The 13,478-nt window shown below is 39.0% G+C and overlaps 2 protein-coding genes across 2 annotated transcripts in view; one reads left to right on the plus strand and one right to left on the minus strand.

Moving 5' to 3' along the window:
• LOC122412129 (limbic system-associated membrane protein-like) overlaps window positions 1-13,478 on the minus strand; it is a 141,744-nt gene that overhangs the window by 122,841 nt on the left and 5,425 nt on the right. The window lies entirely within an intron of this gene.
• LOC122412128 (serine protease inhibitor 3/4-like) lies at window positions 467-4,029 on the plus strand. The gene is made up of 8 exons (XM_043421450.1): window positions 467-488; window positions 663-889; window positions 1,171-1,356; window positions 1,629-1,842; window positions 1,907-2,127; window positions 2,454-2,648; window positions 2,757-2,901; window positions 3,048-4,029. Exons 1-8 carry the CDS (start codon window positions 479-481, stop codon window positions 3,188-3,190), a joined length of 1,341 nt encoding a protein of 446 aa, XP_043277385.1. The 5' UTR covers window positions 467-478; the 3' UTR covers window positions 3,191-4,029.

Below are 13,478 nucleotides of genomic sequence, written 5' to 3' on the forward strand. Positions count from 1 at the left end.
ACCTGACATTGAGATTTTTTTTAGATGCATTGTAACTTTCATTCGAATATCTCGATGTTTAGTTCATGTAATGCCGATCAATACTCACGCTTATATGAATATTTAACCTTTTTCTCTTGATTCTGATCTTATTTGAAAAAAAAACTATTATGTTACCCACAAAATATTATCTTACGAAATATATCGTCAATTTAACTAATCGCGCCGTTATTCTATAACGAGTTATTTGCACAATTGTTATAATATAGCACAATACAACGAGCGCGCAATAGAATGAAAAATTTTAGGTCGTAATTATGATATGATTTGAATAAAAAAGAAGCTACTTGCGTCGTGGCTATTATGTAACTCGAAATAAATGTTTTCACAAGTGGCTTTTGAATATAGGCACACTGTGAACTTCTCTACGAGTCTGCTTTAAATAGCTCGAATCTCCACGTGCCTGCTAGTCTAATCCGAACTTCTGAGAAAAACTGCGATGTTACTGTGTAAGTACAACAATATTTTGATATCATTTCAATGTTTTCGTCAAAAAACCTTCGTATAATAAAAAAATAAAAAAATAATCAGGAGCTACTGGTTCGCCATAGTGAATAAAAATTAGTGAATCTTCGTCCAAAATAAAAAGTACAGATCAATGATTCAATTATTTTCTTTTCAAGTATACATTATTGGGATTGTCACATGGTCGATTGCGAATTGCAATGGTGGGCCATTGGAAACACTAGTGGCTGATAACGTTGCAGAACTTCTAGTCGACCATATCCTCAATCATCTTACTCCTCCTCGGATCGCACATCTCGCCCATCTCTTGGACGAATATGAGAATCATCACAAAGCCAAATCCATCGCAAATAGCCTCAACGATTTTACAATGAAAGCTTATGAGGTACGATAACTGAGGCAAATATTGAATGAGAAAAATTTTGGAATGCGTGGTACCATAGCATCTGAAATGAAAAATTCATCGAAATCAGTCCAAATCAATCGAAAGTCCCATGCAAAAACGTAGGATATGACAAAGCGCTCAATAACGTTATGCGAGACTTCATTTAGCTAAAGTTGTGGGCATTTTTAATCGATTGATGGTTCACGCTAATAAAATATAAAAAATGTGTTTTCGCACGTTTTTTAAAATCAGTTTATCGATTATCTTCATTCTATCAACAGTCTATTGTGCGTGACGAATATGAAGACATCATTTTCTCGCCCTTCACCACTTACATGAGTCTCTCGATGCTGGGTTACGGAGCGAGCGGGCCTACCGAAGAACAAGTACACGCACTCCTTGAACAGGACTTTTACGAACCTCTTGATGCACAAAAAAAATTCTCAGCTATTATCGATCTATTAAATGTGAGTCATGGTGAAAAATATTCAGTATCTTTCGCAGCATTCGGGAATGCGAGATCGAAGTTTTTTCAATTACTTAAGAATCGAACTTTTCGGATTCAGATATTATTGTTCTTTGTTCGAATCTCAAGTTTGGTGATTTTTCATTTTTCAATAGAAATTTATAAGTGAAATTGCTAATTCGAATATTGCTCCAAATCCTAATTTCAAACATCTTTTGACATGAAATTTTTTGCAATTTTACTAAAAGGTATAACGCTATTGACGTTTTTCAGGGTTTCTCCCCATCAGAATTCAATATGAAGTACAAAATTTTCTACCCTAACATTTGTGCACCTACGCCCTTATTCAAAAAAATAGAAAAAATATTTCGAATACATTCAGGAATTGTAGATTTTCGGACATCACTTGTACAAGCTAAAACAACAATAAATAATTGGTTCTCGGATAATAAAGTGGGGCTCTCAAATATTAGGTCAACTCAATCAGGTAAAGATGACTACTTTAACAAAATTCAAATATCGTTTCCTCTTTTAATCTCGTTATTTTTTAGTTATAAACGATTTGAACGAAGATACGAACATGGTGATCACCAATGCAATTTTCTTCAATCGCAAATTTGAAAGAGCACTGAGTGTCGATGTACCACGATGGTTCCCTGATCACGAACAAGTACATGCCAAGCACGAGCGTCAATATTACGTTGCAGAAGGCATTTACAGTCATGGCGAAATACCTGAAATCCACGCCAAGTTTATCGAACTGCCCTATCAGGTAATAACAATTTTACAGTTATTTTCCAAAAATAAATCTTCAGACTTGCGATTAATCAAGAAGCCCCAAATATAATAAAATTTGGAAAAAAATACATTTTCAAAACAACGAATCATCAAACCGTCGATATTCAACTATCCTGAAACACTGAACCAGATAACCAAAACCTGTATCAAGAGAGTTAGAAATTCTTGAGAACCAAAATCCTGATAGTGCGAAGAAATTTTAAAATATTCGAAATTAAACATGCAACTTATTTTGATTGAAATGAAAATACAACTGAATAACTCAAAAACGTTCTAATTATGAACTGCTTTGATCCGCAGAATAATGGTGAAAAGGTCAACATGAGTATGTTCATCGTCATGCCTGGAATTGACGGCAGTTTTGCTGAGATAGAAAGTTTCATCGACAAAATCACTATGGAAATACTTCTGAAGCGTTCGTATGCTCGAATTAAAGCCTCGTTTCCTTCATTGTCTTTTTCAACGGTTCGAGAGTTAACCCTGCCACTGGGGCATGTAAGACTGGTTTTATTTTATTTCTATCAAATGCACGTTTTATTCATTCGATCATTTCGTTCTCGAGTGTGTTATCTGAGCTAATTATTCGATCATTTTCATTTCCAGTCACTCAGAGTGCCGGAGATATTTTCCCCTGAGGCTGATTTCTCGAGATATTTCGACTGTCCCAAACAGCACGTTACGAAGTTCATACAAAAAAATATTGTTGTGATGCGAACCGATGGCGGCGAGTTACAGCAACAATCGAATGGTTTGTTACTGGCATTGTCGTCGATGTATTTTATCGAATTTTCAATTAACGTATTTCCAAAATAAAATTGAAGATGCATAAATGATTCAATGTAATCGAAAAGTCGAGGAGAAAACTTCGTGACAGAAAAAAATGTTCATTTGCAGCTATTGTGCCAGGAGAAAATTTGGAACGTTGGGAAACGAATTCAACGGATATTGAATTCGTCGTGGATCGTTCGTTCATCGTCATCATCGCTGTAACGAGTCCGATTCCCTCGATTCTCTTGATTGGTCAACGTCAGAAGTAGGAGAAAAAAGACGAAATTCATGATTTGTGATAAAGTTTTGCGAAGCCACTAGAATGTAGTTGGATTAGCTGATTCGGTTTTTCCGGAGTTTGAATCCAAAGCGTTTTCACGTCTCACGTTTGTAACGAGCTGGTCAACAAATGCGATATTTGAATATAAAAATCTCGCGCGTCAGGCGATCCCTCTCCAAAATCTCTAAGACCTGTCTCTCGCGCATGATCAATTGATCAATACTAGCGGTCCTTGCTAATCGTCAGGCGAAATCGTTCTCTTTCGTTCCGGGGCCGTCAACAGAACAACACCTCCGATATCGCTCGTCTCAATACTCCGACCAATATTACCAGGACGTCCTGCAAAATTCGCATACTCGGTGTGGCCACCCGGATTAATAACTTCGTTACTTTGAGAGCTGTGAGCAGGAAGCCCCGGAACACATGAAAGAGCCAACGAGGGAGACCCCGCTAATTCTTGAGATAAGCAATATATTTTCTTTTCTTTTGTAACCAATGCATTTGTGAAACACGGCCTGTAAAATTGTTGAATGTGTGAGTGTGTGTTGAGTGTGAGATGGGAGGGGTTTTAAAAAGATCAGGTGGATTGGACGAATGGTCTGTATGAAATCAAGAAATGGACAACTTGCGTGTACAATAATCTATATATATAAATTCACGAGTCCAAGTGTTTTGAAAGAGGTGAACTCAAATAAAATAATAAATTGCTACACGTTTATCCATACACTGATACGTGTAGGTGAAAACTTTTTGAAGATTTATGTTGTGTCGGATATTTCTATGTTGTTGAGAATAAAGGATTCCACTGGAATTATCACACCTCGGAAAGCCAACGTGGCTGAATTAAAGCTTTCCAATTTAATCAAGTCCCTTGTGATTATTATCAATAATGTGTAACCGGTGGCATCAATCGGTAAAAAAATTGTGGCATTAGGCCATGCAACGGCCATTTGATACGTCGCGGACGAACGATTCTGCCACGAATTCGTGCCATCGACAATCCGTGCCCTTCCCGATACACTCTAAGCCCTTCAGCATACACGCTTGTGCATTTAAGCATGAACCACGTGCCCGAAAACAGTCCAATCGGTTCTCACTCGATCCGCATTCATCACACGCAACATCGGACAAACGTCGATAGAGCGCGCTTGTTATTTACGATCATAATCAACGAGTACGCCGTACGTCATCGCAACTCGGAATTCGGTCAACCTTCTTCACGCCTCTGCGAGCCAATATTTCCGATGTTAACTGCCGAGCCTCACGATTCTTCGTCATTTGCCAAACGACCAACCTCCAAACTACCCCCCGAGCGAGCATTCTAGTCTCCCGGAAAAAATACACTCTCAATTGAGAAGCGAGTAGTAAAGTTTTATAAATCTTTTTGAGGGAGCTGGTGCGAACTTTAATGGAGGGAATTGGAGGATTCGGTGTTGGGTTTTCAGGGGCCAACTGATCCGTTACGTGAACGCTTCCTAACGAATGGTGATTCTTTCAAAATATCAGACCGTTAGTTAACGACAAAAATTGTGTGGACAATTTTCTGAGGAATCATACTGAGAAAAAATGGATGAGAGTATGGGAAAAACAAGAAAGAACGACGAGAGAAAAAGATTTTTATCAAAGAAAGCTCGGCGGAATTTTAGTGGTGAATAAACTTGTGAATTTAAATGAACAGGTTGCAAAATCATCATTTCTCGCCATGAGCATCGTTCAGCAAAAAAAAAATTAATGTTTGGGGAGTTTTTTTACGAAAAAAAAAAAAAAACATACTCAACTTGTGAAAAATTTATGCAAACTCGTATTTTTGTGTTGAAAATATGCATCGCAGTTTTTATGCATTTTAGATTGTCCCACACTCCATTTCAAAGGTTGGAAGTTGAAAAAGTCGCAGTGACTTGAGCAAAAAAACAATAGAATTCATGGTCTCCGCTCCAATCTAATTTGTCTTCACGAATGCATGCAAAGCCTCCTCAAGAACTGGCTATGAATGCCGCTGTGTCATTAGGGGTCATCGATCTCATCGAGTTTCGCAAACCTCTCATTCCAGGACAGACTGTAATTATTCAGAATTAGCATGGGGAGAACCGAGAGGGATATTCAAGGACGAAAATGCTTTTTACTGAAAAATACAAATCCCATGATATTTTTATACACAAAAAAAAGGATTAAAAAGGTGTGTGGGATTGAGGAAAAATGAAATAAAAGTGCAATAGTAGCCTCGTTCGGAAGACAGCTCGAAAGCATAACCTCAAATCCTCTGCTCATTAGCGAGGGAGTTCCTCGCAAGCGCTAACGAGTGTACTTAATTTCTGGACATCAAGTTCGTAAGAGTTGAAGCACTACACTTGTATAGAGTACACCACGCGAGGGAAAAGGTGGCTGAAGAAGGGTTGAATCTGTCGGTTTCTTAAGTAGAAGAATTTCGAGGAAATAAATTGCAGAATTCGCGAGATAGTAAATAATTAGCAATGATCAATATTCGTCTCCAGGTGCAAAGAACATTTTCTCTGTTGCACACGTGCCATTTGCCTGACATGAGTCGCCTTACGAACCGATTCAAGGGTCTGATGCAGACGTGTCGAAAGAGGGGGAAAAACTTTTCATCCCAGAATAATGCGAGTCGTAATAGTAGAATAAAATCTGTTCGCAATTTCAGTGACACTGTAAAACGAACTATGAATGTGTGTTGAGAACAGGACGCGAAGGAATCATTGCTGTTGCACAGAAATATAAAAATGTTTAAAAAAGTGCAATCGCCGCTGCTCTGCATCACTGCTCCGAACTTTTTCCTCCTATAATCAGGAAGCACTTTGAAAAAGTAATATGATACGATATGATTTTCTCGAAAAAATAGGGACGAATGCAGCTTTCGCGAAAAGCGTAATAGAGAAAAACACATGTTAGAGCCATTAAGCCTGCCCTTCTCTGTGTGCTAGTTTCTCTCGCTCTGTCTTTTCCACCGTTTCCATTCCTTTTTGTCGCTTTAACCTTGTAAATAGAGCAGAAGCTTTGCAACAAAAGCTGCCCGAGCGGTGTTGCTTCGAACGAACAAGTTTAGCTCTCGCACACGTGGATACGCGTCCGTTGTTCACCGTGCTTGTAATGTCCCTAATGCGAATCCCATTTTGCATGCAGGCTGCTTATTACGGGCATATGGGAACATGGGGAGCGAGAAAGAGAAGTATGAAACTCTACGCCAGCTTGGAACTCGTAAAAGAAAATAATAAAAAATCATATAAAAACAGAAATAAAAATTCACCCGACTATTATTTCCACACATATACATCACTGATTTTTTTGTTTTCGATATGAAAAATGGCAAAAAAATATTCCCAAGCATTCTGCACTCCCCATCAACTGAAAAAAAATACTCCATTTTTTTAATGCATCAAACAGAGGCGAAATAATAACACAAAATACTGTCGTATCTCAGTTCTTGGTTCCCTGCAATGACACCATGCTTCTCGGGGTTCCTAACAACAGCATATAACATCTCAATGTTTTTACGATTTGATAATTAAAATTGAATGAAAACTTGATGAGCGAGACTCCGAAATAAACGTATGACAATTTTTTAATTTTTTCCCCCTGTGTAAGCACGTCCTATGATTAATAATTTGAGTTATACTTTTGCTACTTTTTTCGTTAATCGTATTCGGATTATATTCTCTATTCGTGCTTCCTGTATTGCGAATATAATCGCATTATAAATAAATTGTACAGCACCAGCAGGAATAAAAATGTACGTCATTGGTACTGACATCATGCGAGCCACGCTTTGAATCGGATTCCTGCTAAAATCCTATTTCCGCATTGCAGATGAGCATTCCTGTTGCGAGCAGTCAATGAAAGCGTTTTGGGATTTGGATTCTGATGAAGAAATAAATAATCATCGAATCACCATTAATTTAGCCATCATCGATGTTCGTTTAAATGCGTCCAATGACGTCCTTTGAAATCCTCGTACGTCAGGTTAGTGTGAAGAGTCAAAACAGCATCCGAGGTCCGAGATATTTATTGGAAATGTCAATGTTGGGGGATATGAGAGAAAAAAGGGGCCAGAAGTAGCTGGTCCGTCAACAAGCAAACAAAAAGGGTGTCCTCCGACGCAACGAAATCTGGACAGCAATGCCGGGGTCAGTAACCGTCTTCTGGCCGTTCCCACCCAACGAGAGGCAATCGTTATTGCCCGTTGGGCGACGCTCTTCGCGGACGGCGTCGCCTCTCCGCCCCGCCGCGCCGCTCGTCTTCGCGCCCATATCCGCCGACCCCCCCACCTTGCATACTCCTCCGCAAGCGAGGCAATTTATCGCCCTCTTGTTTTATTGGTCCGCCGTTACTAGGAGCTTTCGTCCGATATTCGGGTTATCGCAAGCAGATAACAGGAAACGCTCTCGCTCACCCGTGTCGCTGGCAAAGCTAGTTGATAGTCGCCTGCATCAAGAGTTGTGTCGAATCGTAACGGAACTAGTTCCGAAGAAATAGCATAAAAACAGCCGGAAAGCACGAGCTAACTGGAAATGAAACATCGGCATCGGGAATTCGGAAGCAGAAGGAAAACTGCGAGAACGGAAACGTTCCCTTGGGAATTCAGCACTCGTAAGATCATACTGCATGAGCGAACTCGGTGATGAATGAGAATCGAGAGAATCAACAAGGAAGCGATGGGAAGGAAAAATTATCACAAAAGTGGTGCTGCATCAGGAGTGAGACGAGTTTCATTTTTAAAATCTTGTGTACGAAACAAAATGTTTTACACGAAGAAAATGAGGCCAAAAATTCTAGAGGAATATAGTATCTCGCGGGGACAGTTACTAAATTGCAGCATTCATTCGAAGAGCAGTAATAAGAATTGTTTTATTCACCATAGTAAAGACCAATACCCTTACCTTTTATTCAAAAGGCTCAACAGTCTTTTTCTCTATAAGCATAGTAAAAAATGTTTTCAGTCACTTCAAATTTGTGATTTAAATTTCTACTTGTCAGTAAGTGCTAGACTGACACGATAAATAACACTCGAAAACAAAATGAAATATAGTTGTCACGTGCATCACTTTTTGCTATGGACATAAAACTGTTGAGAATTGAAGGGACGAAAAACAGTAAAATTGAAAAAATACTATGCTGTTTGTAATCGGTGGCTAAATACTTTGAAAATTCTTGAAAAATAATATATTCCTCACTATACGAAACGAATACGTTTTCTCCGTGTGAGGTGAGCCGCATGTGCTTTTGCAGGGTGCCAATAATTTTCTATATTTATCGAAAATTCATTCATTTAGTTTAAGGAGGGTGGCTAGGGACGATACAATGTTGCCATGCTAAACCATGTAAAATACATTAAAAATTTCAAAATTATAAGTATTTAATAAAATTTGGTGAACATATTCTTTAGAGTTAAATTTGACAATACAAATTTTTTAAGATTTTTCTTCTGTACAGTTATCGAGTAATTGATCACCTAAGTTCACGTGTATAAGCATAGCGTTTCCATATATATATAGGTATATATTCCGGGCATAAGAAATCTGCTTTAATGCGTAATTATTCGATAACTAAGCAGAAGAAAATTTTGAAAAAAATTGTGTCTTCGCACTTGATGTTGAAGAACATTATCACCAAATTTGATCAATTTCTTATCAATTTGACGAACGTAGCCACCCTCCTTAAACGTTCAAGGAATGAAGCACGTAAGAAGCATTTGTTGCTTAAGAGTATTTGGTGCCACAATTAATTGGAGTCGCGTTGACCAGGACTGACAGCATCTCCCATCACCCGAGATCTGAGCATTTGTTACGAATGATTACAAATGTGTAACACAATTACAGCGAATCAGAGAAACACGCAAATCCAAAACTAAGAGTGTGACGCAGTCTGCTCACTTGTAAGGATGCGTGAGTCCAGTTTGGGTGTGTAAATTCGCGGAGGATGAGAATAGACAAAACGGTATATATCGGGACGATAAGAAGTTGAATAAATTTGAAAATCGTGTAGCCAAGAAACGAAATATTGGCAGAAGGAAATCGTGGATTCTGGGCCCTTCGAAGAAATAATAGGCACTGAAACAAAGAGCCTGTGGGAGTATTGAAGTTGTGCAGGAGACCGAGTTATACACGTGTGAATTTGAGGGGTGAAGAAATGAAAAGAATGGAACGAAAGTTATCGAAAACTGTGGACTAAAGGGTAGGTCAGGAACGTTACCATTGCGTCAAAGAGGGATGAGAGTGAAGGGCGAGAATGGGGAAGAAAGAGACGAACACAAGAGTTCTTCATCCGCAATGAATCGTGCTTTTTGTTGTTATATTTCCCGAGAGCTATTAAGAGTCCACCCTTTTTTCCTCGCCCCATCTACCGTCACATAGCTCATTCTTTTATTTTCATCAGCGCGCCACCCTTCCCTCGATCTTTTTCTACCATCCGTCGGATACTCGGATTTTCTAACGGGTTCAGCTCCGGAGACACACTTTCAACAGACGCATCCTATATTCCGTGCTACGTAGAGTTAAACATGCAGCTCCGAATTCCCCAGACTCCAGTTATCCATGCCTCCACCTCTGCTCTGGCACGGGACACGTTATGACGTTAAATCTCCGCGTTAAAACTTTTGCAAACATTCAATTTTTCTATCGCTCCCTGCCGCTGACCCGATCTCGCCCTCGTGTGGGAGTGACATTTTTTGCTTTTTGCTTCCTTTTGCTTTTTCGTTCTCTATTCCGATGCGTACCTGGTTTCGCAACCCGTTGCTTGATTGATGGGAAGGGAAGATTAAAACTGAAGAAATTCGTTGTCTCTAGTAAGGATTTCAATCAACAATATACAATCGTTTTTGAGGTGTCATTCTTTTTTTCATTTCTCTTTGCCATTCTCATTTTATTTTACACAAATAACAAGTTTTTTCTCCTTCGTTCTCATCTAACTCCCCCCCCCGGCCCACTCATTTTCTATTCTTTGCTGATACGTAGATAGTCGAATGTATATTTAAGCATAACGATCGCGCAGATATGAGCCTGCCAATAACACGGAGTATTGCAAACCATTAATGAGCCATCCTTTTTACGACTCGGGACGCCCATAACTCCGAAACTTACGACCGTTTACGCACGTATTATAATGCAAACCTATCGTACGGTCTGCTCACACAAATTATACTTGTATGTATATAAATATACGTGTATCTGTGCAATATTGATTTACGCTCATGTCGCATCTATATTAATGATAGTTATTCGCTCATGTATTTATGGCGATCCGGAATAACTGAATAGGCACACACGTCTGAAACATACACGATATTCAGAATAGCTTTTCCATCATGAATACGAGAAATATTGAAATATATAGAAGGCTCCAATAGCCTGCACTGAGATTATTTCTTGGTCGCGGTTTAACGATTTACCGAAAAGCTTTGAATGAGATGCAACATTGAAAAAAACATGGAAAGGATTGTAAAATGATGTGACAGAGTGGTTCAACTGGAAGTTTCATTCTCGATACTTTTAATGTATTTGAAATGAATTAACTTTGATTTTTTAAAGACGCTAAATAAAATGTTTTGACGAAGTATTAATCTGTGATAATGCAAATAAAGCGCATCGAAAAAATGTATATATTTTAGTGTAGAAGAAGAAAAATAATTCTCAAATATATTTTGCAATTGTATATAAAACTTTTGAACCTTCGGACTCTTCGGTAACGGAAAAACACGACTTGGTGTTTTTCACGAGCTCCATGTTCGAAAGTTATCGCTTTTGTTGAACTCGTTCTCCGGGGAAATTTCGTAGATCGCTGGCATGCCAGGTAGCACACAAGTATAAACACAAATTCATACAAATATCAAATCTACATGTATGGAGTGTACAAAAGGTGAAAGAGAGATAGAGAGCGCGGAATAACGGTTTCCTAATTACTGGAAAATACGCACGGGCAAATATTTTCTTACCATTACTATATTTTTGCAGTCTATATATTTATGCAGACTTATGTATATAGATGTATTTTAATTTAAAGGTACGGAGCGAATTCTCACATGGAATATTCATCGGGCATGATAAATCTACCACTCAGAATAGCAGGGCGGGAACGACTTAAAAAAACAATTGAAAAATCTACTGTTCTGGCATTTTCTTATGGAGAAATTCCATTTCCATTACCTCGCACCGTGTAATACAAGCAATGAAATTAGCAATAACTCGAAGCACATCTAAGTAGAGCCACGATCGATTTTTCTTTTCCTTCCTCTTTTCTCCTTTCCACCTTTCAACAATGGCATCGACCGTCCATCAAAACTGACGATTATCAAAAAACATTTGCGTGAAGCGGGTGAAATGTAGAAAAATCTATTAAATGCTTTTTCGTACCTATTTCCTTGAGAACAAAAAAATTGAATTTCGATCAATTATTTAGCTAATATTCTGCTGGAAGATGATAATTTTAGCACGTTTTCGAGAGCGTATAACCTCATTCAATTATGCAGCAATATTCATCTCTTCGGATTCCCGTATTGCGGCTGTTTAAAAAAAAAATCACCGTCTTTCGGCACGTCCGTCAAAATGTCCCCGAGTTGATAACCTTCTTCCCAAATCCGTCTGATTCATTAATGAGTTTCTATCCCATTTTCATCCTCTCACTCTGGTAGCGTGGATGGAAAATTCATAGTGCGAAACATGATTGTAAAGTCAAAGCATTTCGCACATGCAACATATCGTTCGAGGCGCACGAGGGCACAGACTTTTCGCCTTAATATAGCCGCGCTTTTTTTATCTGATATTACAAACAGCCTGAGGGCTGTCAGTACTCGTTTACGACCTATTTGCCACGTCCTCTGACCGATATATCTATTTTTATACGTTGCGGGAGAATCGAGAGTTTTCTCATTCGCCACGTACACACACATGAAAATGTAATGTTGTCAAAAGCCTATCGAAATGCAAACACGCTGAAGCAGCACAGGAGAAAAGCTGTGTAAAAATAAGCACAATAATCTATAATAAGAAAAAAAAATGGCCATTTATATCAAGCTTGGATTAAAAATGGCACACTTGAATCTTGATTCCTTATAAAAATGGCTCTCTCGTTTGCCCATACGAGGAAACCGTATTATGTAACGAGAGAAACGTGAAAGCGAGAATGACGTAAAAGAGGCTGCATGGCTTTACGAGTTTTAAATTTGCAGTTACTTTTATTACTGTAAAGCAAAGTATATACCGACAGTGCTGGCACCTCTTCCGGTCTCTTTATCCTGATCGGTGATGATAAACATGGATTACTCGATGTTCGACGTGCTCGACCGTTAGACGGATTTAGAATCCAGGATGCTATAATTCGTGTGACACGAAAACGAAAAAACGAGTCCCTGGAATTCGTTCGTATAAAAAAGAAAAAACGGTGAAGAAAAAGAGTACGAAAAAAATCGAGCGAGAATGAAATTGTACGAGGGCAGCGTTGAGAGTGCGTGTGTATTTACAAAAGAAGCACGAAAATGGTATCCGGAACACGAAACTATCAGAAAATTGTTCTGCGTGTCACAGAGGGAAGGATTTCTCGAAAGGTTGCGTGTCAATGCTTCGGAAACCTTTTATAACTCCACTTTTTTCAAAGCCCCGGCAATTGCGATTTTCGCAATTAGCTTCGTCTCGTTTGAACGTAAAATACACGCCAGCCACGCATGAGTTTCGTGGAAAAAACGTGATGAAATTCAATGCTGAATTTCATAGGAAGTTTAGTTGCGGCTTTGGTTTCACCGCTGATATACAGACTGAAACGAGAGTTTGTAGCTAAGTTTGCCTCGAATACAATAAATTCTCGTCGTGGGTTAGGCTACCGAAGAATATTTAATCAGGTTCGACAAAAAGGGAGCGCAGTGGGGCTCCGACGCTTGAAAAATTCACGAAGTAAAACTAGATGTGCGGAGTCAGCAACAGTCGCAGAGCTTAAGTGGCTTCGCGTAGATGCTTTTGAAGGAATAACAAGCGCATCTTAAGCCCGTCGACGTCAATGAACAACTCGACGTCTTTGAGCTCAACCGAGCTCAAGCTTAATTGCCTCGGCCATCTTTCCACGCGCAAAGCCTCGAGTGTAACTAACTTTTACTTTTAAAACGGCAGCGTCCTGATCGAGGCTTCTGATGTTACGAAAAATATCTGTGTGCCCATTGAAATGACATGAACAAAAAAACTGAAAAAAAAAATCAGTTCAAGCCACTTATATCTCAAGGATATCTCTGCGGTGACATACTCCTGAGCATATATTCACCGATGAGATTCGTTACAAGTATA

The sequence above is a fragment of the Venturia canescens genome, chromosome 6 (genome assembly GCF_019457755.1).
Source record: "Venturia canescens isolate UGA chromosome 6, ASM1945775v1, whole genome shotgun sequence".
NCBI classification, from domain to species: Eukaryota; Metazoa; Arthropoda; class Insecta; order Hymenoptera; family Ichneumonidae; genus Venturia; species Venturia canescens.